General features: G+C 48.7%; 1 protein-coding gene across 1 annotated transcript in view; it reads right to left on the bottom strand.

Moving 5' to 3' along the window:
* The window catches only part of rab4b (RAB4B, member RAS oncogene family), a 13,590-nt gene extending 3,292 nt beyond the window's left edge, over positions 1-10,298 (bottom strand). Inside the window, exons 1-4 of the mRNA XM_012828998.3 lie at positions 10,069-10,298; positions 3,485-3,565; positions 1,583-1,697; positions 1,409-1,471 (exon numbers count right to left, since the gene is read on the bottom strand). Coding sequence (XP_012684452.2) covers positions 1,409-1,471; positions 1,583-1,697; positions 3,485-3,565; positions 10,069-10,084 — 275 coding nt within the window. The 5' untranslated portion in view covers positions 10,085-10,298. The remainder of the gene's footprint in view (positions 1-1,408; positions 1,472-1,582; positions 1,698-3,484; positions 3,566-10,068) is intronic.
* Positions 10,299-16,267: the final 5,969 nt, after the last annotated feature.

The raw sequence follows: 16,267 nt of genomic DNA on the forward strand, positions 1-16,267 counted from the left end.
TTTCCCTCCCTCTTTCTCTTTCTCTTTCCCTCCCTTCCTCCCTCCCTCCCTAATGGACTGAAGTAAAGTGGCAGTGGGAGCTGCCACAAGATGACATTATATTACTGGCCTGTCACTCTTCATCGGCCCGCCGACTCTCTCTCTATTACCACGCCAGTGCCATGGCAACGCACACCTCATCAACCCCCCCCCATGGGTACCAGTCATCAGCGCCTGCCCTCCCCCTCCCAGCTGTCACACTGACATCTGCACACCCATCTCCTATTACGCTGCTTACACCCTTAAGATGAGGGCATAATAAACCAGTCTTACGCTGCTCACACCCTTAACATGAGGGCATAATAAACTGCCACTATCTGACAAGGTGCTTAGAGAAGGAGATAACAGGTAGAGCAGGGGGTCTCAATCCACTGCCTCAGGCCCCCCACTGAAGACACTCCCTCCATCCATCCCCGCTCCAAGCACACCTCACTGATGTCTAATCGCAACGCTATTGACGATCTAAATCAAGAGCGCTACTGACGATCTCAATCAAGAGCGCTACTGATGATCTAAATCAAGAGCGCTACTGATGATCTAAATCAAGAGCGCTACTGACGATCTCAATCAAGAGCGCTACTGACGATCAAAATCAAGAGCGCTACTGACGATCTAAATCAAGAGCGCTCCTGATGATCTCAATCAAGAGCGCTACTGACGATCTCAATCAAGAGCGCTACTGACGATGTTAATCAAGAGCGCTACTGACGATGTTAATCAAGAGCGCTACTGACGATCTCAATAAAGAGCGCTACTGACGATCTCAATCAAGAGCGCTACTGACGATCTCAATCAAGAGCGGTATCGACAATCTAAATCAAGAGTGCTACTGATGATCAAAATCAAGAGCGCTACTGACGGTTGAGTCTATACCTCTACACACATAAAACTGATATGATGATGACAGATATGAGATATATAGACATCCATCCATCCATCTATATCCATCTTGCTAGAGAAAAACAGCACATGGAATTGTGATCAATTGGTAACATTCGCCCTCGACCAATCAGTGGACTCAATGCTGGTATGTGCGTGCCTGCCAGCAGGACATCTGGCGCTGGGTGTGCAGATGGCCGTGCAGTGGCTCAGTGCCTCCTGCGGTCCCCTCAGGTTTGACTTCCTGCCCTGCGCTTGGGCGGGCAGCCAATGGAGCAACACACTCAGAGCTAGGAGTTAATCTGTCTCTGTGTGAAGATTTCACCAAGACGGTGTGTGTGTGTGTGTCTGTGTATGTGTGTGTGTCTGTGTGTGTGTATGTGTGTGTGTGTGTGTGTATGTGTGTATGTGTGTGTGTGTGTGTGTGTGTGTGTGTGGGACAGGATGTCTGCATGTAAGAGCATGTTCCGTGAAGGTGTTCCCCTCTCACCTTGTGATGTCATAGACCAGCAAAGCCCCTGCTGCCCCACGATAGTAGCTGCGCGTCACAGACCTACAGACGGAAAAAAGGAGCCAATTAGAGTCTCATTATTGAGGCGATCAACCAATCAGATCACACAGAGGCGGGCCCAGTGGCCACAGCCAGCCAATGGCAGGCCTTTACCTGAAGCGCTCCTGACCGGCCGTGTCCCAGATCTGCAGTTTGACCGTCTTCCCGCCGACATTCACCACCCTGGAGCCAAACTCAACACCGATGGTGTGGTTGGAGTCCTGCTTGACTGGGGAAGGCGCATAGACACACACACACACACACACACACACAACACACACACACACACACACACACACACACACACAAAACACAATGACAATAACAATAAACAATAAATCCATAAATCCACCTCAGATCCTGGCTTGTTACAAAGAAGAAGAGTGTCTATTCATACATCTGAACGTCTGTAGAGATGAGTACAGTCATGAGAGGGAACGCAGGAGCTCCCTGTGGTGCTCGATGGCACTGTATTAGCCATCTTTAGCATGCTAACGTAACAAGCATTCGATGGCACTGTATTAGCCATCTTCAGCATGCTAACGTAACAGGCACTGGCAGTCAGTTTATTAGCCATAAACAGCATGCTAACGTAACGAGCATTCGATGGCACTGTATTAGCCATAATCAGCATGCTAACGTAACAGGCACAGTTTATTAGCCATCTTCAGCATGCTAACGTAACAGGCACTGGCAGTCAGTTTATTAGCCATAATCAGCATGCTAACGTAACAGGTACTGGATGGCACTGTATAAGCCTCACTGGATTAGCCATCATCATCATCATGCTAACGTGACAGGCACTTGATGTGAGTTTATTAGCCATCATCAGTATGCTAACGGACCAGGCGCTCAATCAGATGCTAATGAAGCCATTATGCAGCCATGAGAGCAGCTGGAGACAGATGTTGACGGCCCAGCCTCCTCTGGCTTCAGGACTGTGCACTGTGAAGAGCACTTTACATGCATAACTACAGACAGGAAGCGAGGGGGGGTAGAAAATAGAGGGGGATATGAGCAAGAGAGAGAGAGAGAGAGAAAGACAGAGAGACAGAAAGAGGACATATGACAGAGGATGGAGAAGAGAAAGAGAGAGAAGTGAAAAGAGGAAAAACAAGAGGGAAAGGAAAAGTGACAGAGAGGAGGGAGAGAAAAATGAGGATATAAAAAGAGGAAGCAAGAGAGAACAGACAGCAGGAGAGGGAGGGGGAGGTGAGAGGAGGGGGGAGGGGGAGGGAAGTAAGAGAGAGAGAGAGAGAGGTGGATGAGACAGAGAGAGAGATCTATGCTTTGGTCACACTATTTGCCTTTAAATGGTCGTGGCAATGAAGTGTACTGAATTGATTTGACTTGAGAGAAAGACAGGGGAGAGAGACAGAAGGAGAGAGCAGTGGCGCTTACACTTGTTCTCAATGAACTGATGGAGAGAGAGACAGGGGGAGACTTGAGACAGAAGGAGAGAGAGACAGGGGAGACTTGAGAGAGAGAGACAGGGGGAGAGAGAGCAGTGGTGCTTACACTTGTTCTCAATGAACTGATGGAGAGAGAGACACAGGGGAGTAAGAGAATCGGGGGGAGAGAGCAGCGGGACTTACACTTGCTCTCAATGAACTGATGGAGAGAGAGACAGGGGAGAGAGAGACAGGGGAGAGAGAGACAGGGGAGAGAGAGAGACAGGGGGGAGAGAGCAGCGGGACTTACACTTGCTCTCAATGAACTGATGGAGAGAGAGGCAGGGGGAGAGAGAGACAGGGGGAGAGAGAGACAGGGGGAGAGACAGGGGAGAGAGAGACAGGGGGACTTACACTTGCTCTCAATGAACTGATGGAGAGAGAGACAGGGGAGAGAGAGACAGGGGGAGAGAGAGACAGGGGAGTAAGAGAATCGGGGGGAGAGAGCAGCGGGACTTACACTTGCTCTCAATGAACTGATGGAGAGAGAGACAGGGGAGAGAGAGACGGGGGAGAGAGAGAGACAGGGGGAGAGAGAGACAGGGGAGAGAGCAGCGGGACTTACACTTGCTCTCAATGAACTGGTGGAGGAGGCAGGATTTCCCCGTCCCAGCACTGCCGATCACCAGGAACTTAAACAGGAAATCTGAGAGCATGAGAGAGAGAGAGAGAGAGGAGAGAGAGAGAGAGAGAGAGAGAGAAGGTTAATCAATAACTGTAGCTGCAAGAAGGATTCCACAGAGAAGACAGAGCACTTCACTCATCTTTTTTCCCCCATTCGTCTCTCTTCTCCTTCCATCAACCCTCTGTCTCTGCTGTGTGTCTGTCTGCTTGTTCTGTTAAAGGCTGTTAATGTGTAGCCTAAACGTCCCTGCGCTGAGAGCTGGTCCAGGAACAGAGATGCTGACTGAGGCTTCTGTACTGTGCTCTAACTGTGGCTATGTCAGCAGACACAGGCTTGGGAAGTCCATGAGTGAAGTCAGACTCTCCTGACGCCGGTCTCCGAGGCTCACGCTGGACCGGTACCGGGCCAGATCTACGCCACATCCCTTCTAGGGTTCCTGGTTCTCTGGGGCCGGCAGGGCAGGACGGGCCGGGCCACTCGAAGCCTGGAGGGCGGGACTGAACAGCACTATGAAGGAAGTGGAATTCTGGGAGAGATTCTGTCACAGCTTGAACTTAATCCTGTTGGAGAATCCTCTTCACACACGCAAACAAACCCGTACACACACACACAAAGGCTCACTCACTCACACACACACACACACACACACACACACACACACACACACACACACACACACACACACACACACACACACACACACACACACACACACACACACACACACACACACACACACACACACACACACACACACACACACACACACACACACACACACACACACGAAGGCTGTCTGGAGGATGACTGGCGGTCAGTTTTAGTAGGCGTCATTTGCCTGTAGATGCCCTGACATTCATCTCCTCACCAGGCCAGCCTCCATCTTAAACATTCCCCTGTGGTTGCCATGTTCTGAAACCGGGCTGCCGAGTTCCATTTCCGGGTTTGTGCCAAGCCTTTTGAGAAGGCCTGGCATGGCCACACACAATCTGCTCCGGCAGTTGGCAAGGGCGTTCATGCGCAGAGGCCCTGTTTGTCAATATTTGTCAGGCAATGCATTAGACGCCTAAGGCTGCTTTGAGAGGCGTGTTAAATGGTGCTAGAGTGGAGCTCTTTGCATGTACACACACACACACACACACACACACACACACACACACACACACACACACACACACACACACACACACACACACACTTCATTGATGTGTGTGTGTGACCCTTTTGTTGTAAAGGGTGCTGGCCACCTTTCTGTTCAACTGTTCTGTTGTGTCTAGTGTGGTTAGTCCTTTGTCAGGTACGTACGGTGAGTTGACCCTGTGGTTAGTCCTTTGTCAGGTACGCACGGTGAGTTGACCCTGTGGTTAGTCCTTTGTCAGGTACGCACGGTGAGTTGACCCTGTGGTTAGTCCTTTGTCAGGTACGCACGGTGAGTTGACCCTGTGGTTAGTCCTTTGTCAGGTACGTACGGTGAGTTGACCCTGAGGCGGCTGAATTTGGTCCTCTGCTTGTTTAGAGGCCTATTTTGGAGGTACTGCTTGACTTTGCTTTGAGATTTTGACTTTGGATTTATTCATACATTTTTTTAATTAATTTATATTTTATATTTATTAATATTTATCATTTAGCATTGGATCTTTCCGTGGGTTTCCTAATCTGCATTCTGTGTTGGACTTGCTTGATCCTTTTCAAGCCTAAAATAAACCCCTTATGTCACTGAACCCTCACTTTGACTCCGAGCTCGTTGGCCACCCCCACACCTTACAGACGCTAACCCTGTGCTCAGGTCAGTCACAAACACTAAGTGGAGCTGAATGATTTCATATTCACTTCCTCTTTTTGGAAAGGGCAAACACACACACACACACACACACACACACACACACACACACACACACACACACACACCACACACACCACACACACCACACACACACACACACACACACACACACACACACACCTCGGTGAAAGTAAACAGAGTCATTAGTGTTACAGGAGGAGGCTAATGGAGGTTGGCAAATAATGACATGCCTGAACAAAGCACCAAAGCACTCGCCTCCGAGGGGGGGGGGGGGGGACTGTGTCCTCTGGGAATGGGGGGCTGATGCACACACACACACACACACACACACACACACACACACACACACCTGAACCACAGGCTCTGAGATCGTCACGCTGGCCTTCACACAGCCACACAAACTCATCTGAACCACAGGCTCTGAGATCGTCATGCTGTCCTTCACACAGCCACACAAACACACCTGAACCACAGGCTCTGAGATCGTCACGCTGGCCTTCTCACAGCCACACACACACACCTGAACCACAGGCTCTGAGATCGTCACGCTGGCCTTCACACAGCCACACAAACTCATCTGAACAACAGGCTCTGAGATCGTCACGCTGGCCTTCTCACAGCCACACAAACACACCTGAACCACAGGCTCTGAGATCGTCATGCTGTCCTTCACACAGCCACACATAGATAAAGAGACTGTACACAGTCGGTTTGATAAATAGGGGATAATGGTAAAGATAATTGACAATTAGTAATTGATGATGTTATTATAAAAGCTCAGTATTGGCCTTAAGCCGGATCATCCAGGCCCCACTGTCAGTCAATGACACTCATCATAAGGGGTCTGCTGGTGACTGATCCACGTTGACTGCAGATCTGCACATAGACCAGTCTGGAGCCTGGACAGGAAGCACAGGTCAGCTGGGGTGTGGTTCGAGAACGAACACTGGTAAAACTGATAACAGCACATCACAGCGAATAACCTTCACAAGAAACAGCACAAATATGCAAATATGCCTGTTTGTGTGTATACCGCCTGTGTGTGTGTATACTGTGTGTGTGTGTGTGTGTGTGTGTGTGCGCGTGTGTGTGTGTGTGTGTTAGCAATGCCCTATATTGCAAAGGTCTCTCTCTCCCACACACACCACAATGACCACAAAGGTGACACCATGAAAACAAGCTGCACTGAGCAGCTGCAGCATGAGAAAACAACCCCCCCACCACACACAGACACACCACCACCACCACCCTTGGCTCAGTGCAGCTTGATTTCCTGTGTGCTTCTGAAATGGGCAAAACAGAGCAAGAGTATCCATATCATTAGCCCGTTAGCCTTGCTAGCTCACCTCCACACAGGCAGCCTGCTCTGCGCCACATAGGGCCTAGCACTTCCTGCACGGTGGGGCCTAGGACTTCCTGCATGGTGGGGCCTAGGACTTCCTGCACGGTGGGGCCTAGTACTTCCTGCATGGTGGGGCCCATGCATAGTTCATCTACATTAGCCACCAGACAGCAGGAAATGACTCAGGACAAGCCAAAAAAAGCTCAGGTAAAGATGACAGCACAGCCTTATATAACATTAAACAACTACTGCACACGCAGACACACACACACACACACACACACACACACACACCTGTGGGCCGTGATTATAGGTGTGTGTGTGTGTGTGTGTGTGTGTGTGAGAGTACAGACTGTCTTCTCCACACAGGTGTGTGTGTGTGTGTGGTTGAAAAACAAGCAGAGACCCACCAGGGGATTCCCCTCGTTTAAACTCCGCTTTGAGAAACTGGAGCTGCTGTCATCATTACCATCAGTCTCCCTTCACCTCCCACACACAGCCAATTACAAACACCACAACAGGCAGAGAGGGGGCAGAGAGGAGACAGGGGTGGCAGGAGAGGGATGAAAGAAAAACAGACACAGAAAGAAAGAAAGAGGGAGGGAGGGAGGGAGAGAGGCATTGAAAATGAGACAATGAGAATCACAGATGAAAAAGACTGAAGCAAGAATGACAGAAAAAGTGAGAGAGACAGATAAAGAAGGAGAGAGGCTGAGACAGAGAGAGAGAGACAGAGAGAGAAGCAGAGACAGAGACAGAGAGAGAAAGGGACAGAGACAGAGACAGAGACAGAGACAGAGACAGGGACAGACATCAACGATCAAGTCCATGACAGTTAGATAAAGAAACACTGGAGAAACTGAGAGAAAGAGACAAGGAGGGAAAGAAAGAAAGGAAGAAAGGAAAGAAAAGGAGAAAAAGTGAGAGAGACGTGGCTACCGAATCAATCTGAGCCATGGGCTTAGAGCCAACTAATGACTCCATCCTCTTTCAGGCGACTAAGTAGTTGTCCTGGCAGCGATGGAGATACCTGACAGGCAGGAGAGAAGTATAAATAGTATAAATAGTGTGTGTGTGTGTGTGTGTGTGTGTGTGTGTGTGTGTGTCCACATGCCTGTCAGTCCAGTAATAGACATTACTGTGTATTGTAAACAAGCCACTTACAGCAGATAAACATTCTGCAGCAAATGCCGATATTCCTCCTTCCTCAAATAGCAGCCAACTCCAGAAAAGTTCAGGCCCAGATGACGGCTGGTTCTTTCCAACACCTGCTGCTTGTTTGCGTTTTCATACAGCCTGTCTATTCGTAGAGGGGCCTGACTGGACTTTGGACTGTGCTAATCAGATTAGCATAGTCACACACACACACACACACGAATGGACTATAGGTGTGGCAGGAGGTTGTACGGAGTAGACTGGGGGCAACCCATGTGATGGGTATTATGGTCTGGGGCCCTGCTCACATACAGACACCTACAATGGACCAGATGCAGGTCAACACTGGGCCAGATGCAGGTCAACACTGGGCAGATGCAGGTCAACACTGGGCCAGATGCAGGTCAACACTGGGCCGGAACTGGGCCAGAACTGGGCCTGATGGTCCCATGACCCTGAGTTCAGCTCCACACAAGGGCTGGAGTCTCTAGCCATCCTCTGGCTAATATCCACATCTCTCTCTCTCTCTCTCTCTCTCTCTCTCTTCTCTCTCTCTCTCTCTCTCTCTCTCTCTCTCTCTCTCTCTCTCTCTCTCTCTCTCTCTCTCTCTCTCTCTCTCTCTCTCTCTCTCTCTCTCTCTCTCTCTCTACCTCTCTACCTCTCTCTCTCTCCCTCTCTCCCCCCCCTTCTCTCTTTCCCTTTCTCCCTTCCTTTCTCTTCCTCTCCCTCTCTCTCTTCCTCCCTCTCTCTCTCTTCTCTCTCTCTCTCTCTCCCCCCCCCTTTCTCTCCCTTTCTTTCTTTCTCTCCCTCTCTCTCTCTCAGCAGTCAGGTGGCTGGTGTGTGTGTTTGTCTTGGAAACAGTAGACCTCCGTGGGCGCTAAAGTTCCGTAAGGGATCACACTACGTTCTGCACGGCTGCTCCAGCCATGGCCCCCTGCTCTGCACAGGCAGGCAGACAGACAGGCAGACAGGACAGGCAGACAGAGCAGGCAGACAGACAGGCAGGCAGGCAGACAGACAGACAGACAGACAGGAAGAGAGATCAAGACAACGCCAAGGGAGAGAAATCAATGAGAACTCATTCACTACCGAATAGCGCAGATCCAACCATGCATTAGCTACACACTTCAGGTGGAATTACCCTTCAGACACACACGCACTCGAGGCTGGCTGTAATATGAGACGGCTTCGCCGTGTGCATCACTCCACTATCCTGTCTGATCAGCCAAGAGGCATCAAGATACAAAAGGAGCCTGTAGGTTTAGTTCTAGCTTCTCTTTGAACCATTATTCCCCTGCAAGAACACGGCTCAACACTAGGTGATGTGAGGGCAACTGGGCATTAAACCCTATGGTTGAGGTTTACGTGATGTTCGAAGACATCAAATCCAACAGAACATATGGCAACTATCAGACAAACCAATCCTAGACACACACACACACACACACACACACACACACACACACACACACACAACGACACTAAATACCCTTACAGTCATTACTTCTCAAACACCCTCCCAAATTGCTTCACCGATTTTCTTAAAGTCTTAGTTCAGTCAACTGTATAACTAAGGACGGATGGATTACAGCAGAGTTTCGTCAAAACCCGTTCTACTTTGATACATTTATTTGGAATTGTTGCACAGGAACAAAGACTGGACTGGACAAACACAGGACTGTTACAGGTGACAGCTGTTAGAAGGCATTGGCAGGAGCTGAAGGAGTTCTAAATGCATTCCTCAACTTCATGATCGACATGTAGATAAATGAAGGTGGAACTGTGCACTGTGGACTAAATACGACTGAATGATTCCCATATGTCAGTCATAAAGCTCAAGTCTACCCGTCAAAATACTACCCTCAAATGGCTAGCCGAGGCTAACTCAGCTAAGGTTGAGAAGAGCTGGCAAACCATGAACCACTTCCTATCTGTATGCATATCGGGCTAGCTAGCAAGTTAGCCAGCGACAGACTCAGGGGCTTTAAAACTATGTCCACACACGTTTAAACATCTCTAGGACTATAGTTCATTTGTAACGAAAACACAGTTGGTGTGGGAAGATGACAGTTAAAGTGACTTCCATAAATAGCATATGTAAACATGACATCCTGTCCTGAGATGCATAACCACCAAGCGGTTGGTTGACATTCAATAGATAGCTAACGTTAGCTACCGTTAATGTTGTATGGTTGGAGAAGATATAGCTAACATTTGAGTTACCGTATGTCTCTGACATGTCTGCGCCGCTGCTGAAACGACTTGGACTCCAACTGTTTGAAAGAGATGATATCTCCTCCAGATAACGGGGGTTTCAGCTAACGATCCCTACGTTCTGATTAAATAACAACTGTGACTACCTGCCTGCAGACGTAAGTAACCAACCAGCTAAATAAGCTATCCACTACCGCAGCCAAGCTCGTCCGACGTAAATCACGCAACACTAGCAACCTTTTCTTGCTTAGCATATATCAAAATAAAAGCCCTGTGACAGGGCATGGAGTTGTAGCCTACTTGAGTGACATTCTTACAGCCCAAATCATGCTATAGGACCAACAGCCACAATAGAGAGCAGCAGAGAGTATTTGAATTTACAGCTAATATTTGTATACATCTATTAAATAACATAGGCTATAAGCGTCCCTTGTAGGCAACCTGCAGACCCACCTAGCCCTTGATATTATAGCCATTGCACTGTAAAATATCACCATATATCTGGCGCCTCATGCCGTGAATGATGAGACTATCACACAAACTCACAAAACCTTTTACTTTGACAATGAAGTCCTTTCAACCAAGGATGAGGTATTGGCTATTGTTTTCAACAGAACAGAGCCGAATCCAACCATAGCCACACCGTTTTCAACAAGACAAACGCTTACTAAACGTCATCACGAAATATGAGCCAATGTCATTGCGCGTATTCTATTTATTTTTAAATCTGACAGTAGTGGTAGTCTACAGTCAGCACAGTAGTGTCACTTAAAATCATTCATAAGATTGCGTGCAGGTGATGAACCAGAAGCAATATGGAGCTTTTAGTTTCTTCTCTTGTCTTATGTTATTTCAACAGGGCCAGCTGATTTATTTGAGACTATCCCGAATGAAAGTGTTGGTAGCCTACAGGAGGTACATTGACAATTACAGCTATGGAATTTTACCAAGAGAAACACTTTCTTTAGTGTATATCTTCACTTCACTAATATGTGCTTTTATGAGTGTGTGTGAAAGTGTGTACGTGCGTGCGTTGTGTGTTCTGGAAGAAATCAAGTTCTTTCAACTAACATGCTATTTGGTTGTAGCCTATATATCAGGTTTGTCCTGAGGAGTCATTCCTTATCACTATTACATTTTAGGTTGAAATTGAATGAAATTGACGCACGATATCCTCATTTCACAGGGCTTTCTGTGAGGGTTGTCATTCTTCAATTTGACCACAAGATGGCAGTCATGGACCGTACTGCTTAAGACCATTCTCTTGGAGAAGTGGAACGCTACACCGAGCTTATAGGCTACAGAAACACAGGGCAATGTCTGGCAGGGGTGTAGTCATGCCTTGCTCACTTTACCATGAGAAAATGAGTCTGTGCAATGGGCTAGTATAGCCAGTAAAAGAGTAAAAAGATAAAAAGATGGACAGTGGGATGGAAAAATGAAGAGCTGAGAAGAGGAGGAGAGACCGAGGTAGACTCATGCAGAGAAGTCCATCTCCCTCCCCCTCCCCTTCTGCGTGGCGTTGTAGAGTTGTATTGCCCTGGGGACAAAGGACTTTCTCAGCCTGTCCGATGAGCATGACAGTGACAGGAGTCTGCCACTGAAAATGCTCCTCTGTCCGTTAAGAGTACTGTGTAGTGGGTGGTGGTCATTGTCCAAGATGGTCAGCAGCCTACTCAATGTCCTTTACTCCGCCACTGATGTTAGGCAATCCTAGTCCTTATTAGATGTGTTATGTATCTGTGTTCTTCCTCCGCTGAATAAATGTATGTCCATTAGGTGCAAGGTGCAATCGACACCACTGTGTCCAAAGTCAATAATGTTGTAGTGGGGGACAGTGGAAAATATAGTCATTGCACTGTAAAAACATATCATACCCCCCAAACACCTTAAAATCAATTTTCTTTTTGTCATCTCATATGCGGGCAGTTTCTGGCATTTCTACAACACTTTCACAACTTCATCAGCTGATCAAAAGAGGAGAGTGATGAAAGTTGTGTCGAAACCGTAATGTAACAATGAGTCCCTCACTGTGGGAAGAGAGAGTATGAGTCCCTCACTGTGAGAAGAGAGAGTATGAGTCCCTTGGTGTGAGAAGAGAGAGTATGAGTCCCTTAACTTCATGGGAAGAGAGAGCATGAGTCCCTCGCTGTGGGCATGAGAAGAGAGAGTATGAGTCCCTTCACTGTGGGAAGAGAGAGTATGAGTCCCTCACTGTGGGAAGAGAGAGTATGAGTCCCTCGCTGTGAGAAGAGAGAGTATGAGTCCCTCGCTGTGAGAAGAGAGAGTATGAGTCCCTCTGCTGTGGGAAGAGAGAGCATGAGTCCCTTCACTGTGGGAAGAGAGAGTATGAGTCCCTCGGTGTGGGAAGAGAGAGTATGAGTCCCATAACTTCATGAGAAGAGAGAGTATGAGTCCCTCGCTGTGGGAAGAGAGAGTATGAGTCTCATAACTTCATGGGAAGAGAGAGTATGAGTCCCATAACTTCATGGGAAGAGAGAGTATGAGTCCCATAACTTCATGAGAAGAGAGAGTATGAGTCCCTCGCTGTGGGAAGAGAGAGTATGAGTCTCATAACTTCATGGGAAGAGAGAGTATGAGTCCCTCGGTGTGGGAAGAGAGAGTATGAGTCCCTCGCTGTGGGAAGAGAGAGTATGAGTCCCTCGCTGTGGGAAGAGAGAGAGTATGAGTCCCATAACTTCATGGGAAGAGAGAGTATGAGTCCCTCGTGTGGGAAGAGAGAGTATGAGTCCCTCGGTGTGGGAAGAGAGAATATGAGTCCCTCGGTGTGGGAAGAGGAAGAGAGAGTATGAGTCCCTCGGTGTGGGAAGAGAGAGTATGAGTCCACTGTGGGAAGAGAGAGTATGAGTCCCTCGGTGTGGGAAGAGAGAGTATGAGTCCACTGTGGGAAGAGAGAGCATGAGTCCCTCGGTGTGGGAAGAGAGAGTATGAGTCCACTGTGGGAAGAGAGAGTATGAGTCCCATAACTTCATGGGAAGAGAGAGTATGAGTCACTGGGATTTGTCACAGCAGGTGGACGCTAATGGGTTCCCATGAGAAAGGCTGGAAAAGTCTCAAAAAGTTTAAAGACTCCTGTATTGACAGCACTTGTGTGTGCCCACACACACACACACTAAGACACACATCCTCACACACTCACACTCTCACACACACACACACACACACACACACTAACTAACGCACACACACACACACACACACACACACACACACACACACTCAGACACACATCCTCACACACTCACACTCTCACACACACACACACACACACACACACACACACACTAACTAACACACACACACACACACACACACACACACACACACACACACACACACGGGGCTGTGCACTATCAGTTTAAAGACTCCTGTATCAGCAGCCCTTTGCCCTCTTTTTTGTGTAAGTGGAGCAACGTGTGTTTCTAAAGCAACCAGATCCCCCGATACAAACACACACGCATGATGGACATGCACACACTCAGACACACAGAAACACTACTAGTGTGCGCCCACACACACACACGCACACACACAGATACACCACTAGTGTGCACCCACACACACACACACACACACACACACACACACGCACACACACGCACACGCACACGCACATGCACGCGCACACACACACACACACACACACACACACACACACACACACACGCACACACACACACGCACATACACACACACACGCGCACACACTCTCACACACACACACCCACACAGACACACACACACAGACACACACAAACACACACACACACGCACACCCACACCCACACACACTCCATCTTCTAGAGCCACTGTTGCTGTGCTTGATGGGCCCCCCTGCTGCAGACTCCCCTATTCCGAGCCCTCCCTGCCATGTGGCCCTGCCCCCGGGGGCCTGCAGGTGATTAATGACAGAGCCCCCTGTCCTGGCCCCTGTCCTGGCCCCTGTCCTGGCCCTGCTATCTCCTGGGTTTCCTCCCTGCCTTTGTTCTCACACACTCCCACTTGATCACGCAGTCACACACACATATACACACACTCACACACACACACACACACACACACACGCGCACACACACACACAGTCACATAGATAGACACACATACTTACATATACAGTATGCACTATTTGATACACAGTTACAGGTACTTAGACATATGCATACACAGACACATACACACACACACACACACACACACACACACACACACACACACACACACACACACACACACACACACACATACACACACACACACACACACACACTCACACACACACACACTCACACACACATACACTCACACACATCTAGACACCCTTACAGAGCCTCCCCTGTAAAAGGATCTCTTCTCCAGTGGGATGAAAGGCAGGGGTGGGGGAGTGTGTGTCACACTTCTCTGGCTTCGTGTGAGGTTCCAGATGTTTACCTGAGGAAGTCTGCTCTCGCTACAGCCAAGAGGTAGTGTGTGTGTGTGCGTGCGTGCGTGTGTGTGTGTGTGTGTGTGTGTGTGTGTGTGTGTGTTTCTCACCACAGCCAAGAGGAAGACGGGGACAGCGGGATGATGGTGGCTCTCGCCACGGATCACCGCTGCCCTCCCAGTGTTTGTGTGTGTGGGTGTGTGTGTGTGTGTCACCATCATAGAGGACGGGTGGCGGAGAGAGAAGGTGATGGTGGTGATGATGGTATTTCTCTCACCATGTTGCATCAACATCCTCCGTGTGTGCACGTATGTGTGTGTGTGTGCGTATGTATGTATGTGTGTGTGTGTGTGTGTGTGTCTATGTCTGTGTGTCAGCGTATGTATGTGTGTGTGTGTGTGTGTGTGTCTGCGTCTGTGTCTCAGCGTATGTATGTGTGCATGTATGTATGTGTGCATGTGTGTGTGTGTGTGTGTGTGTGTGTGTGTCTGTGTGTCAGCGTATGTATGTATGTGTGCATGTGTGTGTGTGTTTGTGTGTATGTGTGTGTGTGTGTGTGTGTGTGTGTGCATGTGTGCGTGTGTGTGTGTGTGTGTGTGTGTGTGTGTGTGTGTGTGTGTGAGTGTGTTACCTCCGTAAAGAGGAAGGGGAGTGTTGGTGGTGGTGAGGGTGAAGTCATGGATCACTGCTGCTGCTCTCACTGGGGGAAACACGCTGGGGCCCACGCCACGCTTTTGACCTTGAACACACTGGGCCACTGGATACTGGGGAAATCTCAGTAGCTTTCAACATGTGTGTGTGTGTGTGTGTGTGTGTGTGTGTGTGTGTGTGTGTGTGTGTGTGTATGCATGTGGAGGTGTGTATATGTGTATGTGTGTTCCTTTCCCTCTCTCTCTCTCTGTGTGTGTGTGTGTGTGTGTGTGTGTGTGTGTGTGTGTGTGTTTGTGTGTGAGTGTGTCTGTGTGGGCATAATTGTGTGTGTGTTTCTATATGGCTTTATATGAGTGTGTGTGTGTGTGTGTGTGTGTGTGTGTGTGTGTGTGTGTGTGTGTGTGTGTGTGTGTGTGTGTGTTAAAGGACATGTCAGGACACAGGCAGGGTGGAAAGAACAGGGGAGGTATCCCAGATGACGAGAGGAAAATGTAGACTGATAGATAGTCTACTTCTCAAAGGTGGCTACTTGATACTTGAGAAGACAGGGGTCCCTCTGTGTGCGTGCGTGTGTGTGTGTGTGTGTGTGTGTGTGTGTGTGTGTGTGTGTGTGTGTGTGTGTGTCTGTGGTGGGTGTGTGGTTGTGTGGGAGGGAAGGTGGAATCACCCCACCCGAGACAATCACAAGGTAACCGTGGAACCAAGACAATGAGTCACGTTCCATCATGGCAGCCCTGTGGTATGTGTCAGATTGAGCCAGTCTCTAGCCCCTCTATTCTAGAACTTCAGAGAGCATGACCGCATTCCAGAACACCTGCAGTGACACGCACGCGGACACCACCATGGCAGGATGATTGACGGGCATTTTATTTAGAAGAGAGCGGTGGCCAGGGTGGTGACCGCCGTGGATAATAGACCTGAAAATAAATTAGACCCCAGACTGTCAACAAATCATGGATAAGATTACACACCCTGGGCGTGTGTGTGTGTGTCTGTGTGTGTGTGTAAGGGCCTCTCACAGTGACTGAGGGATGTGTTGGCTACTGTGCCCCCCAGGGCACAGAACATTCTAAAAAATACACTAATCTCAACAAAAATAAATTAAAAAATTAAGCA

This window comes from Clupea harengus, chromosome 9 (genome assembly GCF_900700415.2).
Source record: "Clupea harengus chromosome 9, Ch_v2.0.2, whole genome shotgun sequence".
Classification (NCBI taxonomy): domain Eukaryota; kingdom Metazoa; phylum Chordata; class Actinopteri; order Clupeiformes; family Clupeidae; genus Clupea; species Clupea harengus.